The sequence below is a fragment of the Sander lucioperca genome, chromosome 5 (assembly GCF_008315115.2).
Source record: "Sander lucioperca isolate FBNREF2018 chromosome 5, SLUC_FBN_1.2, whole genome shotgun sequence".
NCBI classification, from domain to species: Eukaryota; Metazoa; Chordata; class Actinopteri; order Perciformes; family Percidae; genus Sander; species Sander lucioperca.
Window position 1 is genome coordinate 19,130,020 of NC_050177.1, and position 16,666 is coordinate 19,146,685.

The window sequence follows — 16,666 nt, forward strand, 5'->3', positions numbered from 1 at the left end:
TGGCCCTCAAGGCAAACAGCAGCGAGCCCAAAAGATAAAAGTAAATTAAAAGTAATTAGATGATAGCTTCAAGGTTGAGTTTAAAGGTGTGACATTTCTAAACGTGAATCATGTCCAACCAGGTTAACTGTATCCTCACAAAGGATCATATCTAACGTAAGAAGGTGTTATTTCTTCTTTATAAAGCGCTGACTGGTCATGGACCAAAATACATGCTAGATTTGTTGGTGTCCTGTGATGCATCCAGACTAGAGCTGTAATCGGGCCTTAAAAGTTCGGCCCGAAAAGGACCGAGCCTGACAGAATTCGGCCTGAGCCCGACAAGTACATTTTGATTGACAGCTTTTTAAAGCCCGAACACAGCCCGACTGTACAAAAGGCCATCTCTCAGCAGTGATTAGAGTGCATGTTGGAGAATAGCGCGGACATGCGCTTCACACCGCGAGCGGGCACACGCACCACTCGGCGGAAAAGGGAGAGAAAAAAAAAGAGAGAAAAAAAAAAGAGGCTGCACGCACACAGCTCTTTTGTCTTTCGTGAAGAATGAGTCATTTATACATTTTTTAACATCATTTATTCATGACTAACGTAGGCTATAGGCCACTTGGAAGTAGGAACAAAGAAATAAAATAAGTCCTCCAGAGGGCAGCCTCTGTTTCAGTTCTTTAGCATCCATTTTTGCGCTAATCGAAACGCATCACCTGACCACTCATTTACCACGCAACCTGGAGCGCAAGCCCGAGCCTGGCCCGAGCCCGTGTAAAATGACCAGACCCCTCAGATCGTCTGGGTCAGGTTTGTTGTGTGTTCCCAGAACTAGGACCAAACAATGTAAAGCAGCATTCAGTTATTACGTTCCTCACCTGTGGAACAAAGTCCCTGAAAACCTGGTCTGCTCAAACGGTTAGCTCATTTAAATCAGGGCTAAAAACGTTATTGTTCACTGCATCTTTCTCATAAATCCGATTACATTATTATTTTTCAACTATTCATTCTTGTCCTTAAATGTAGTGGTTAATTTAATTATTTTGATGTGTATTTTATTATTGATTTTAATATCTATTATATTGTAATGTTTCCACATTTTAACTATTCTTCTCCAAGCGTTGTCGGTTAAAACAAATTAGGAGGCAGGCTTTGAGGAATTACAATGTATCACAATAGTGTCATCACCTGTTAAAACAAACTGTTGTCTGCTGCAGAATGTCATGCTAGATATGGTTACATTCTATTTGGTTGTTTATAATGCCATCTCAGTATGGAGCTGTGCATCTTCCTTGTCTCTTGTTTCCTATATCAGAGATTGGTTGGAAATATGCATTTACTCTAACCAAACTGGGGAATGATAGAAAAAGTAATTGGATGTTAAAACGGAGTGGCGCTCATGTTGTGATATTGTAATTGCAATCATCCTTGTCTTTATTTCTTTTTTTTTCCTCGTAGAAAGTGAAGAGTTTGGGCCTGTTTTTATCCATGAGCCAGACGATGTTATTTCTCCTTTGGATTCTGATGAAAAGAAAGTGGTGATGCACTGTGAAGCACACGGGAATCCACCACCCACATACAGGTATGACATATATTTGTCTGTCTCCTAATTGCAGTTCTATTTTCACAGCTCATTAGCGTGCCATTCATCACAAATATATCACAATCTCCTGTTCTTGTGTTTTTCAGTTGGTACATCAATGGTTCAGAAGTGGATGCAGAGGCAGACTATCGCTATAGCCTCATTGATGGAAACTTAATTATTACCAATGCAAGTGAGATCACTGACTATGGGAAGTACCAGTGTAAAGCAGAGAACAGCTTTGGGACCGTCCTAGGTCGAGAAGCTCTTTTGCAGTTTGCATGTGAGTAGACTTTTTATTTATTTATTCAGACGTGTACAATTCTACATACACAAGGTCTAATAATATATTTGATATGCTCTATAAAATAGCATGTAGTTCTGTATGTATGTGTTGGCAAATGTACATTTTAGTCTGTTAGACTTAGGGGGGTTAGGAACATGGCTCTCATACGAAGCAAATAATTAGCTACAAGCTCTTTGTCTCTCTGAGTTAAAATAAACCTGTTTGGTTGCAGGGGTAAATAAACACTACGCTGTTTACAGTAAGGTTTTGTTGCTGAGTTTAGTTCCCACCGGCTCCATCTGATACTGTTGAGTTGCACTGCTAACAGGGTATGTGTCCTTTAATGCCATGTCTCAATGGTAAATGAGAACAAAAAGTGCATTTCTTCCCCCAGTAATCCCCTGGCCTAACTCCAAAACATCATCACAGGCTAAGGCAGCACACACAGAGAGACCAGGGGCACTGGGCTCAAAAGGAAAATGCATTGTTGGTTTTCTCTGCAGTTTCCTCAGGAGCAATGGCCATAATTGCCTTATTGGCATGTCTACAGGGAGCTTACCGTTCTCACTTTCTGAAATGTGGCTACAAGGTAGAGTACATGGTCTCATTTGTTGTTATGGGTAGAGTTAGGTCAATTTCCAGTGTCACTGGTCCGTTCCGGTGTATTTTATTTTATGCTAACCGGTTGCACCGGCATTTGTCACTGTGACGCCTTCTGGCAAATGAAAAAGTAGCCTACATTAGCAACCTGTGCCGATGCCGTCACGGCACTAAATCACACTTGTATTGCAACCAGTGTTGGGCAGTAGCATTAGTTTTACTTTTTACTTTTCAATAGCATCGCTGTTTTCTGAAACAAATAGCTTTTCAGTAGCTTAGCTCCCATATTGATTATGAAGTAGTGCAGTAGTGTCCACACAAGCTACATTATCCAGAGCATTTCTGAAGCTCGAGCGGAGCAGATCTTTCTACTGCGGTCTGAAATAAAACTGCTGAGGATCACTGACGCTACCGCCAAACACAGACGTGTATGTCGTGTACATGCTTTTATAAAAAAAAAAAAAAAAAAAAAAATAGCTGTGACGTAGTGAACTACTTTTGCCATGTTGATCTAGCTTAGCTTTGCTACATTTCTTTGGGGGCTAACATTAGCTTCAGTGTAGTAAAGCTTAATTTAATGTGGAATAACTGGTAGCTTAGCTCACTAATCTTTATAATAGGTAAAGGGAGTTAAGTAGCTTGCCTAACACTGGTAATAAGCAATATGACAACGTGTTTAACATAATGGTATGTTTGTTAATAAACAAACACACTAACGAAGATGCTAGTGTCCCTGACAGCCAAGCGGCGCTATGAAAGAGATCACATTTCAGTAGAGGCGGGAGGGGGAACGGCACACGTTGTGTTTGTTTACTAGGAGACGATATATGGCAGTCTCAAAGAAAACTAAAACTGAGCCGCCGATATGGTAACATTTCGGATTTCAAGCATACGAAAGAAGTTAGCTGAAAAAGACGAGGTAACTTGTAAACACCTAAACACTAAATAAGAGCGAAATAAAGTCATGGCTTACAGGAGCATTACCACTACCATGTGGTCTGGAGTCGCTACACTCTCTCCTCAGTCTCACTCAGGAGCGGCTGAGTCAAGTGAGACACCTAGTGGTAAAATCCAGTATACCGTGGGCGCCCGGGTAGCTTACCTGTTTGAGCGTGTGCCCCATGTACCAAGGCTCAGTCCTTACCGCAGTGGCCCGGGTTCGATTCCAACCCACGGCCCTTTGCTGCATGTCATCCCCATAGACAGTGAAATTAATGGACAAAGCCACGCCGTAGATTTCCGCGGAGACCAGTGAAGTCTATTAGAAGCACTTTTCCGGTGATGACTGAGCATTACTACGCAGCAGCAAACTGAGCTGGACGACGTAAATGTGACGTGAGCAACCTGTCTGAAAGTTATAAGTCTTCTGGTAGCTGTGCCAAGAGAAATCTCAATCATTCCCAATATTGCAGAGACGGAGAGCGTAGGTATATGTAAGGAGATAACATAGGCACAGGCTAATTATTGCTAACTAAAATGCTAGTTAACATTAGTAATTAAACTTAAACAGCTAATGTAAGTCGAGACTGCCTGCGAGCTTCTCCTGACTATACGGTAATTTGTCTACTATGCGACAGAAAGTCGCGTGGTTATGACACAATCTTTAGCCTATTTTTACAAAAACGTCTGCTACGGAGCCATAACGTGAGATACAAGGTAATGGAGCCTTTTATACATTGTCGTGTTTCTTTAGAAATAAACAGTGGACAAATAGAGTCTTTAAAAGCTTCAGATGTAAAGTTATTCGCTGTCAAAGTGACACCAAAATGAATGGGAGTCAATGGAATGCTAACAGCAGGTGATGGCTTATTAGCAACAAAATGGCTCCATAGGAGGTACGCTTTGCGGAGGCTCGCTTACCCCCCTTGGTCATCCCCCCCTCTCTCTCCCCTTTCCTGTCCTTTCAATTAAAGGCAAAAAAGCCCCAAAGAAATCGTAAAATCCGGTATACTGGTCTGGTCTGGCTTAATTTCAAACCGGTTTAAACGTTTTTTACACCTGCCCAAGCCTTGTTATGGGGACTTACAGGAATTTCTTAGGAAACAAATGGCTAGATTAGTTAGATTTTGTGATGTTTTTTTTCCTTCACAAACTTTCATATATATCAGCGCGATCAAAAAAAAAATCAGTACAAAAAATCAGGAGTAGACCTAAATCAAATATAAGCCAGACTGCATTGGCAGGCAGAAATTCCCAGATGGTAAAGCACGGACACCCACTTTAAAAAAGTGCTGCTGCTTTCAGAGGGACAGAAGCTGCGCCTCAACATGTATACTTATCTGTCCTCTCAACTGTCCAGATTGTTTCCTCCCCCTCTCTCCACTTGAGTGTCAATCTGTAGCCTGTAGAGAAATTGAACTTCAGCCTTTTTTCTGATTGAACTAGGCTGAAAATGAGCAATGCAACATGTAGGCACTCAAGCTGAGACATGGGCAGCTATTTTTATTTAGCATAAATACAGTGCATTTGCACTATATCATCCATCAGGTTCATTGTGGCTATATGCAATATTCTAGGGTAGTGTTTTGCCAACATTTTAGTTTTTTGGAGTCAGTGTGGGGTTTTTCTATGCACCTTCTTTATTGTGCAGTTCATTTGTTGAAGTTTGCATTTCTGTAGGTATACTTATTTTTCTGACTAAGATATCTACAGTCCCACTTAAAATAAAGCTTAGTGGATCACAGATGTGTCATGTAGTGACAGTTGTTCCTTAGAATTGTACTGCAGCATTCACTTTTTTACTGTTTTCCTCCATTGAAATGAAGTGGAAACCTACCGCTTAGAAAGAATGACACAAATTGGAAAGTATAGACCTTTTCAACAACTGTCCGCCTAGCAGCAACTTACATGACTACACAAATATCCAAGTCTAGCGCCTTAAGATGCACCACCTGTAATGGCTGCATTATCCTGGCTCCAAAAATATCGGAATATATTGAAGTCAATCTGAAGCAAACCAAATCTCTTCAAATTGAAATTAGTCCAAATAGATATTCGCATCTAGTTAATTTAGTCTCTATAGCTCTATTCTTCTAATGTGCCTTGGCATATTTTTAGTCTAAAGTCTTAAAGCATTTCAAGGCTTAAGCAGAGGGTATTTCGGGTCATGTTTGGTTAATTGGCAGGTGTGTCACCTGAGACGATGGCCACTTGTTTGTCAAACATCAGCTTCACCCAAGCTCCCTTAGCAAAAAATTGGATTTTCTAGTTCTAATAACAGACTGTTGTTGTTGAGGGCGTGACACGGCGTAATGTGGAAAGATGCAGCACAGACGGGCTGCGCCGAGTTCAAGGTATTACCTAGTATAGCCTATAATCAGCTATAAAATGATAGCATTAATATTCCACCCTGTTGCCAAATCACATAATTTCCTTGCAGTGCGACACAGTGGCAACTTTCCTGTGGCCTGGGGGTTTGGAGCCACAGCCCTAAAATAGCACTCACTGAATAAACGTGTGGCTATCTCAGTTGTACTGTTGAGTCAGCAACAAATCCCACTTCTCACCAACTGTTGTTGTGTTGGTCAGAAATGTGCAGGAGAATTAATGATTCTCTGTGTAATGGTGGCACATCACACTGTTAAAGAAACACTGAAACTATATGTGTATATCGATAGGAAATAGAACCATAAACATCACAGGTCAAATCTGTGTATATGATACAAAAATGCAAATTTTTATGTTTTGTAATCATGTAATAAAAAAATAAGTATTACACATTTTCTTCATTTTTAAAAAAAACATATACATTCCTAAATAAGCATAACTTGACATGAAAATAAACAGTTGTTGCTGCATCTTGAATTTAGAGTTTAGATTATCTGCCCGAGCCCGAACCGGCTGATATTTTACATCGCTATGATCGGGCCGGGCCCGGCCGGGCCCTTGATCAAGCATTTGTGTTTTTTTAATCATTACTTTATTAGCCTTATTCGGTGGGGAGCAAGCTATGCCTCTCCAGCTTCTCCCGTAGCTCTGGGTGTAAGCTATGTCCTGCACTGACTTGAGTGTGAGGTAAACTGGGCTACATCGTGTCTCCCCCATCTGCAGCACTGTTGTCGGCCAGTGCGTCAGCATGCAGACCGTGGCGAAGGACAGTATTAATTAGGTGACTGAGACAAGAAAGTCTCCTATATGGTTCCATGGCTTTGATTATGTTGCTGCCTTGATCTGTTACCCACACTATTCGGCTGAGGGAGCTAGGGTCGAGTTTTTTTTTAATTTTTTTTTTATGTTTCTTCATTCGGATCAATTTGCGATCCATTCCATTCTGAATAAACAAACAGCGCAGTTTACATGCTTCGTCCTTGTTGCATTACCGGTATTTATTAAGATAATTTTAAACAGATTTCTGTAGTTCAAACAACTCAGAATTGTAGTTGAGAACGTCAGTTATAACGGCCCACGTATTAAAAAATTGTCGGGTTTAAATCGGGCTCGGGCTCATAATTACAGTTAATGTGTCGGGCCGGGCTGGACCGGGCTCGGACACAACGTGCACGGACTCTGGTAGTGTCGGGCTTGATTTTTTGGGCCCGATCTAAGCTCTACTTGAACTTCACAAAGCTAAAAAACCTGTCTTCTTCCCATAACCAAATTTCCTTTTTCTTTAATTCTTATTTATGGCTATTTACTGTATGAAGTGACACATTTTGGTATGGCTGATTCTTCAGCTTTAAGCAGTACAGATATTCGACAGCATCAATGTGAAATAGCCTCATACTAAGTTGACATTTCTTTAAAATGTGACCCTTCAAAAGGCTAGCCACAGAAACAAAGATATGTGCCCTGCAGCACACATTTGGATGCAGAACCTGCCTCTCTCTTTCAGCATAACAAATGGTGGATATTTATCACTCAGTGTGGAGCTCAACTTTTCCCTCCCATTTCAGGTTGGCACTTCACATTTTCATGCCTTGACACAGTCGTCTAATGCTTTAACTGGTTCAGATACACAAGCAATTCTTTTCTTCCTAAACTGAGTGTTTTAAATAGGGGTGCACCGATCCGATATTAAGATTGGATATCGGTCCCGATATTAACAAAACACAAAGCCCAAGCATCGGTATCGGGACTGAAAACGTTGGATCGGTGCATCCCTAGTTTTAAAGAAATAATGATATGCTTGTATATGTTGTTAAGACTTGAAATGGACTGGTCAACTTATTTGACTTATGTTCAATGTATGTTGAGACATCCCATACAGTCAGCAGGCTCCTTGTATCTCTGTGTTTAGTTGGGGAACATTATACTCCCAATTACAAACTGTACCTTCCATAATGGACCTTTTTCACAGCAGACATTTTGACTTGTCATAATAGGAAAAGCACAGCTGAAATTGATAACCTTAATGATGGCTCAATTCCATCAAGTGTCCCAGTAAGCTATTTCAGTGAGTCAGCATGCACAATACCAGGGCCTCTCCTAAGTAGAATGCAGCCATCATTAATGGTTTTGAATACACCTGTGCTTTTCCTACTATGGCATGTCAACATGTCTGCCGTGAAAAAGGTCTATTTCAAGCAGATGCATGCTAATTCCTAGATATCTTCAACTCTTACAATTGGCATACATTCTGCAGGTTTCAGGATGGATTTGGGTCTAAAATATATTCCTGAACCTTAATAAGTCTAGTTTTAGTCACCTGACCTGAGTAAGGAGCACTTGAAAACCAGGTTCCAACGTTAAGGTTTTTTTCACTGGCGCGGTCGGGCAAGTAAACACAAATTCTACTTGCCTGAAGTCAATTTTTTACTGGCCCCTATGCAAATAGTTTTTTTTTTTTTAATTAGTGGTTATCAAATAATGACAAAGACTAATTTTATTTGGGCTGGGTTGGTTTAAATACATTTTTGGCACTGGTTGAAGTTATGTACCTGTTGCTCTCCACTATACCCTGTAGTCCAGAGGGTTGTTAAGTCAAGATGTCGAACTGAACACAGCCCAGTTTCATGCAGAGTGGACCAGCCAAACTGCATGGAGGAAAGGTTCAGTCAAGATTTGCCACAGTATATTCTATTCACTGGCCGTGTACTCTGCTCCAAAGATGTTTCAGTAGGATGCTTTTTTTTCTCTCTTTGTTTTGAAATTCTGAGCTGCTGAACTCACACTTGGGCTGTTTTTCAGCCGTGACTTTGAAGGCAGCAGGCAGAAAGGAGGCCTCTGATCTTTCTCCCCTAAGAGTTCTCTCTCTGCAGACGTGAGTCTGGCTGTGGCTCAGGTATCGAGCCACTCTGAGCAGTACAGTAGTAATCGGATGCTTTGACTTGAGCATTGGAAGACCCACCCACCCACACACAACACACACACACCCCTCTGAAATGTTCTACAAATGTGGAATGATCGGTAGTTAATGCCAATTGATTGAGTTCATACTGATCTTGAAATAACTAATTTGCATTGAGCACTTGCTCCTGTGCTTGCTGCAAATTTCATCACCGCATGTCTGGATTTTAAACATTTATGCGGACATAGGTTGGCTTTAATGACCATGTTGTTTTCACAGGAATAAAAAGTCACTTTACATACCTGTAGTTTGCAAAGGGAAATGATTGGTCAGAAAACCTCATCTCATGTGTCCGTAACATATGAATGCTTCAGTAATGACACCCCTTGACGATCAATCAGCAGATCCACTTCCTCAAAACATATGCAGTTTCTGTCTATACTGTTCTGTATATGTGTTTTCAAACATGTGGTGTCTCTCTCCTATATGTGTATACACAGTGTATTGCATGTGTTATAAAAGAAGCGTAGTGTGGGCGTAGCGAGTGTTTGGTTAAGGGCAAGAGAGAGAGAGAGTGCCGGTGAATGCACTCAGAGCAGACAGGTGTTGGCGATCGGAGCGGATGAGAAATTAGCAGGAAAGTTATCAAGTGGTAGGGAGTGTACAGTTTGTCCATGAATAAATGCTGCAAGTCTCCCCTGTAGTTTACTTCCCGACCACGGTCTGGAAGCTGAAGCAGGGAAGTTATCTTGCTCTGTTTTCAGAAAGACCAACAATTAAGTCTGTGGTTTAAAATGAGAGTTATTGTCATGGGCTGTAACCTAGGTGTAGTCTCATTAACAAAGTAAAATGGATTACGCTGTAACACCCTAGACGAGTAATCCAGAACAACAAATTGTTAAAAATAGCATGTTAAATTTTGTTCTGAGATCCCTGGTTAGTTTACTATACTGGTCCTTAGTGGACATTTTACAGTAGATAGTGCTTTTGTTTTCAGTTGAACAAAGAGCAAGCTACAGTGTTCAGGCGAAACAGTTCTCTCCTTTTGACGAAGCCTTGGAGTGTATACGTCCGTAAGTAAAGATGTGAAACGTAGTTAGAATAAGTGTTTTCATGGGCATTATTCTGTGAAAGAAAAATGTTATTTCAGTAGCCTAGATGACTGTAGGCTACACATGCTGGTCATCTGCTTCACTTTTCAGCTTCTTAGCTAACTTAAAGGTGCATTCCCATGGAGGTCTATACTAAGTTTATAACTGTACTATTCATATTATATACTTACCTGATTTACTTACTATGCTGGATAGTTGTTATATGTTAGATTAAAAGACTTACCATGTCTTAGTCATGTTACCTGTGAAGAGAAGAGGTTAAAATGCACGGGCATTTAAGAAGTAGTTTATATTATTACATCAAGTGATGAGCATTCCGTACATGGAACTATTTACATGTCGTTGTTGTTTCATATGCCTACGTGTGTGCAGTGCACTGATACATGCTTTGTGTTGTATCTTTCAGTTTTACAGAAACAGCCATCGATAAAGCCACACCTTTTTGTTCGCTATCTGTCTTGCCTTGCTCAGACACGCAATCGTGAGCATAGAATACATTTATTTATTTAATTAAAGCAGTCCTCAATTACGTAACTCAAACATATCTCAACCATGTCATATGATATGCTACTTCTGTACATTTTAAGAACAACTATTACTGGGATCACTACACAAAATAGCAGATGAACCGAGTTCACATTATTGACACCACTGGCTATCCCTGTAACAACTTGGCTGCAATTTAGCACATTCAGTCCAGCCATACACTAGCTGTCCACCTAGTCTTGTTTTTGTTTATTTATGGTGGCTGTTACTGCTCATGCTAACCATGACTTATTTATTCCAAACAACCGGTGTAGCTGCTGCCTGAAATGTAAAATGTTGCTGTTGTTGCTGGAGATGTTTTCCAGGAAAGACCTGCCCTATTACTGGGTGTTCTCAACAACCAGTGTAATGGGTCTCTTAAAGTGCATAAACTGTACTGTAGATGGAATTGTTATCATGTTATTGTAGTTTTAGATAGAGAGTAGCACAATGAAAATACATAAAGATGAAAATGAGATGCAATATTTATCAAATTAGGCCAGCCTAAAAGGAAACATAAGTCTTCTTCTAAGAAGATTTATGTTTCCTCAATATGTACCCCGGCTGAATAATTGAAGGGGAAGGAATATCTACAAAAACACACACACACACACACACACACACACACACACACACACACACACACGCACACACACACACACCATTCATTTTAGTCTATTTGCTAAGTAAAGCTACAGTAGTGATCCACGGTTTAAAAAGGAAAAGAAGGTAGAAGCTAGCTACGCTGACATAAAAGACAAGGTGGTGACAGCTGCTGGTGAACATTACAATAGGACAAGCCAGCAGCCCCCACTTTGAATGGAGGCACCTAACATTGAATTGACGGTCCAATCTGTGGGAAATCAATTTAAGGTAAAAGGTTCAATCAATCATAGTGCATTTTAAACCACACAGGAGCCAAGAGAGGGTGTCTACATTCGTCTGTATTCCAGGAATTTTAGCTTTGTGTGTTCCAACACTGTCACACTGGAGCTGATAAACTGCCTCTTCAGTGCTGGATATGCCTTGTTTTAAGCACAGGAAGTGCTTTGTAGTGTGGAATAAATGCTTGCAAATCCAGGTACTGTCCTGGTTGATTCTACTGAAGAAGTGCAGTAAACCACATGAAATATTCCTCTATTTTGTTTATTTTTTTTTTTTTTTAACATGGTTGAGCTATTTCTTCTTACCAATTTTTGTGTTCAAATTAACATTTTGTTTTGTATTTTTTTCTAATATTTGATTTTCTTATTTTTTTCTTTAGAACTAAAATGTTTATAAAAAAGTTACATGACCAATACAGAAATAGATTTGAAAAATAAAGAAATACAGTTTGACAAGATATCAGTTGTGTGCTATATTTTAAGATAAAGGCCGCCATGAACTATGATTATTAAACGTGCCAGAAAATTTTGAGGAAATGCAGGTTTCACAAGTCACTCGGAGGCACAATTATCCCACAGTTCCAGGGTAATAGTAAACACTGCCTCTCAAAGTGATGAAATGGAAGTGGTGGAGACACAGAGACCCGCCCTGGGTCAGCAGTCTGTCGCTTTATTTCCCACACGTTGGCATTGCTTCAACTAGAAATGAAGCAGGTGGCATCGGGGTCAAGAAGGCCTGAACCCGCTTTGTTCTACTTCCACGGACAAACAAAACTACCGAGTAGAACATTCAAAATAAAGGAGATTAGTTACGAGAAAGTAACATCACATTACGGGTTTCTTAATGAATTAAATGATTCATCAATTCTAGAGCATAAATTTATTGATCGAAATCAATTCTTCCAAACAGCATGACAGCTCTTTAAATGTTAGGAAAACATCTAAACTTAATTCAGTCAGCAATAATCCTCTTTTCACACTAAGACACCAGTTCAAAGAAGTTTTGTTATTAAATAATAATTTTACAATCGTACAGCCCCTTTAAAAAACTTTAAAGGGGCTGTACTAAATATTTAGAGCACTAATATATTTGTGTAAGCAAACAAATATTTGCTATGTAAAGATATAGGGGAGTAATAGTGTCCTGAGCAGAGAATGAAGTCGGACTTCCTCTGTGTCTGTTGTAATCCGAGTTTCTCTGTTTTTTATTTTGATAGTCCGGCCGCGAGTGCATGCGTCGGTATCTGACGCAGAGTGCCACGACAAAGCGAACGGTCTGTGAGAGCCGTGTGTTTTTTTGTCTTAATCTCCAGTATAGCCCCTTTAAGGGCTTCCTTTCCTCTTGTTCTGGCACAGGCTTCCCTAAGTATGTTCACATTGGCCAAATTGACATACATGATATACGTCCATAGCATTTCATGCAAATGCAGAAGAAGGTCGTGTGCCATGCTTGGGCTGGGCATGTAAAACCGTTTGATGCCAGCGACCCACACTTACTTTTTTAACCATGATGATGATCAGACGGAATTGCTATTGCAGCCACAAGGACGAGAAGCCACAAACACAACCAATTGTGTGGGAACACATGACCAACCCCAAGGGACCACCATCGGGGAATCGGACAGTGGGCCGAAGCTTTACCCTTGTGCCACCAACTCAAAATTCAACTATGTCATCTACGACTTCTGCTGTGTATCATAACTGTGTTATATTATACTGTATTGCTGAGAAGCATTGTGTTTTGTGTGCTGTTCCAGATCTCGGGGCTTTCAGTGGGAAGACCAGAGGCGGGGTTTCTGTGCGTGAAGGTCAAGGTGTGGTGCTCATGTGTAGCCCTCCTCCTCATTCACCAGGTAAGACGTTAGACAGTGAAGAGAAGAAAAGTTTCTCTGTTTTTTATTTTGATAGTCCGGCCGCGAGTGCATGCGTCGGTATCTGACGCAGAGTGACACGACAAAGTAAACGGTCTGTGAGAGCCGTGTGGAGGCAATCCCAAACCATTGTTTTTTTTGTCTTAATCTCGAGTATAGCCCCTTTAAGGGCTTCCTTTCATCTTGTTCTGGCCCAGGCTTTCTTCTCTTCACCGCCTTTAGGATTGTCAATAGACTCTTCACTTTTCATCACCATTCCTATGACAACAAGTAATGTTGTTATTACTGTGCCAGGAGAATGATTGTTTGCATTATTTATTTATTTATTTATTGCATTGTGTTTCCATGGTTAGTTTTTGCATCCGTCCGTTCTCCTCCCCATCCATCCATGCTATTCAAATGATGAGCGTGATAAGTTATGGCGACGCCAGAGCACAGATTCTCAGAGATCAAATTTGCTGGATCATTAGAAATGTAAAAGAAATGTTACACAACCAATTATTTCACTTAGGCAGAGCATAGGCACCGCTCTTTAATGGCATATCTTGAATATCCCTCTCTGCAGTTGTCCTCTAATGTAAGCTCTTATGTGAGCCATGAATCATCCAGGCTTTCTGTTTGCATCAGCTCTGTCGTACCGCTGCACTGCACCCGTGGGCATGTTTGCCAAGAGTGCTCCTCCGCTCCTGTTCTGGATGCCATTTTGAATGACATGATAGCAACCAGAGAATTAGTGACAGAGTAGCTGATAAAAAAAAGAGATAATTAATAAACAGTGATGCTTAGTGATTGACAGATTAAAGTGTAGTGCAGATGATTCTCCTCCTTCAGCGCAGGTGTTGCCTTTGCTCCAGTTGTATGGCATTTTGATTTGATTGGTTTTCTCTTGAATGTGATATATCTCAGGAGCGCCTCAAAGGAATCTCTTCAAATTAGGCACTAACGAGGTTCAAGGTTTAAGGTTCTTCATTTGTCATGTGTAGGGCTGTGTATTGGCAAGAATCTGGCGATACGATACGTATCACGATACATGGGTCACGATTCAATATATTGCAATATATTTCGATACTGGGCGTAAGGCGATATATTGGGATTTTTTTAAAGTATCATTTTAGAAAAACTAATATTTAAAAAAAGACATGATGTTCATAGAAGTCAAAGAAGTTTATTTTAGGTAAACAATTCAGTACACAGAAAATCAAACTGCCAGTTTGGGATTGTGGTTCACAGGTTTTTTATATGCTACTTTTATATGCTAAAGTAGGCCAAAGTTCAGCCATAGCTACATTGTTAACTTCTAGCAAAAAGTCAGGCACTGCTAGGCACTGTTAGGCAAGGACACTAGTGGTGTGTCTCAGCATAGCCATCTAGCGGTAGGGGGTTTAAACACAACATAAACGTGAACCACTGTCTTACATGAATATTGTTGAACATTTTAAAAAAAGAAAAGAAAATCTTAGGCCTCAGACACATCCCACAATGCTCATTAAATAATTTAAAAAAACACACATGTTAAAGCAAAATCTGAATCTAAGACAGAAGAAGAAAAACATAGTGCAAGTTAAGATCTAGGGCGAAAATATAACAAATAGAATATGAAGGAATGAGTTAATTATACAATAAATACATTTGTGTAGACAGTTTTGTCTGGACTCAAGGATGAGGATTAGAATTCAGTTGTCAAGGGTCAAGGATATTGTGACCTCACATAACACATTTTTTGCCATAACTCAAGATTGCATGCGCTAATTACCAGCGCCAGCTGTTACTCTAATCGCTGGCGGCTAGCTCTGTTCGTTTAGTCCGTATTCTTAAACCAAACAGTATTAAACCCGAGGGTATATTATGACCAAGTTTCACACAGGTGTCTAATAGGATAAAATGATGAAGTGATGACATTTTATAGCCAGAAGGTTAAAGGTCAACTTCACTGTGACATCATAATGTTCTTTCAAAAAGCTTTTCTGGCCATTATTCAACACCATAACTCAGGAACAGAATGGGAGACATTTGGTCGGGTGTTGTATTAGTGACACTAATCTCGAAACTGTGGTGATTTTGTAGCTCTTCTGTGTAAAGCATTCATGTTTCGCCAAAAAATACACGTAATACCTTTTAATAAATTGCTTTCAAAATCTTCACTACATATATTGCATATGAGCATGGACAGAAATGGATGCAAACAGCAACTTGACTGGTTAGCAGAGGCATACAACCGCGTGGAGGTAATTCTAGTTCACACTGCATTTACAGGCTTTTATTTTTCCATCTCAACCAAAGTTTCCTCTTAATGGTTAAAATAGAAATTGACCTAAAATTAGATTCAAACACTGGAGATGTTGTTATGTGGGATCAGTATAATGGAAATAGTGATTTTCTGTCATTTAAGGTTTGCTACAGTCTTGCTGATGCAAGCTGTAAAAATTGACCCAGGCTTCAGTCATGATGACATACTGTGAGACCCCCATGTTCCATTGCTTGTGTTAGATTGACCGACTGGATCAATACAGAATATGTTATATTAATAATCAGTCAACCACTAAAAGTGCAATTTAGAACAGTGACACTTTACATCAGATATCATCAAATAACCTCAGTATCAAACGTCTCATGTGGTGAAACAAGTCATTTTAAAACTTAAATCTTTGCTGTCTTGTTTTTATTGTCTAAATAAAGTCGCTAAATGAAATGTGACAGAGGTTGTCAAATCAACATTTATTAACCAAAGACAGTAAATAAATAAGAACAGATCTACAAAGTAACACTCATGCCACTTCAAGCCCAGAATAACTTAAGTACATTGAGTGCTGCCATGTAATAACATTGTGACTTTTAAAGAAACTGCAATTACATTTTTTGTAAGATAATTTTTTGGGGCTTTTCCCTTCATTCGATAGCGACAGTGGATAGACAGGAAAGGGGGAGAGAAAGAGAGGGTATGACACGCAGCAAAGGGCCGCAAGTTGGATTCGAACCCCGACCGCTGCCAAGGACTCAGCCTACATGGGACGCACGCTCTTACTGGGTGAGCTAGACGCCGCCCCTGCAATCAAAAGTTTTGTTAGGTTTTCTATTTCCTCTTACTGTGATTAAAAATGTATTCAATGTGTAACAGCACAAAGTCCTTGATAAGGCAACTTTGGCTAATATATATATATATATATATATATATTGTTATAAGAAAAAAGGATTCATATTTTACAAGCTTAAATGGTCCTTCAACCATAACTATGAAGCTTTTACAGCTCAAATGTTTTGGCTATATTTAATACAAGCAGTGGTCTTTTAATCATCATGCTACACTCAAGTCAGCATTGCTTTACTAGCTTTGTCACATAAAGATTATTAAAACTGTATTAAAAAACTAAATATTTGCTTCTTAGATATTGGTAAATTGCAGTCCAGCCTCAGCAGGCTGCGAAGCCTTTATTTTGATGCATATTTTTCCTTTTTTTTTTTTTTTTTTTTTTTTTTTACAGATTATACTCCAATACAAGTAGGATTAGAATGTATTTGTTCAACATTGCTGACATAAAATGAAAAATGATCGCCAACAGCTAAAATAATTAAAAAAAGAAATGCCACAGCCATAAAA

At 39.7% G+C, this 16,666-nt stretch overlaps 1 protein-coding gene across 3 annotated transcripts in view; it reads left to right on the plus strand.

The window, feature by feature from the left end:
- cntn5 (contactin 5) overlaps positions 1–16,666 on the plus strand; it is a 138,732-nt gene that overhangs the window by 62,703 nt on the left and 59,363 nt on the right. For all 3 annotated transcript variants that reach the window (XM_036001227.1, XM_031297540.2, XM_031297542.2), the window contains exons 4-6: positions 1,444–1,567; positions 1,675–1,850; positions 12,958–13,053. In XM_036001227.1, coding sequence (XP_035857120.1) covers positions 1,444–1,567; positions 1,675–1,850; positions 12,958–13,053 — 396 coding nt within the window. The remainder of the gene's footprint in view (positions 1–1,443; positions 1,568–1,674; positions 1,851–12,957; positions 13,054–16,666) is intronic.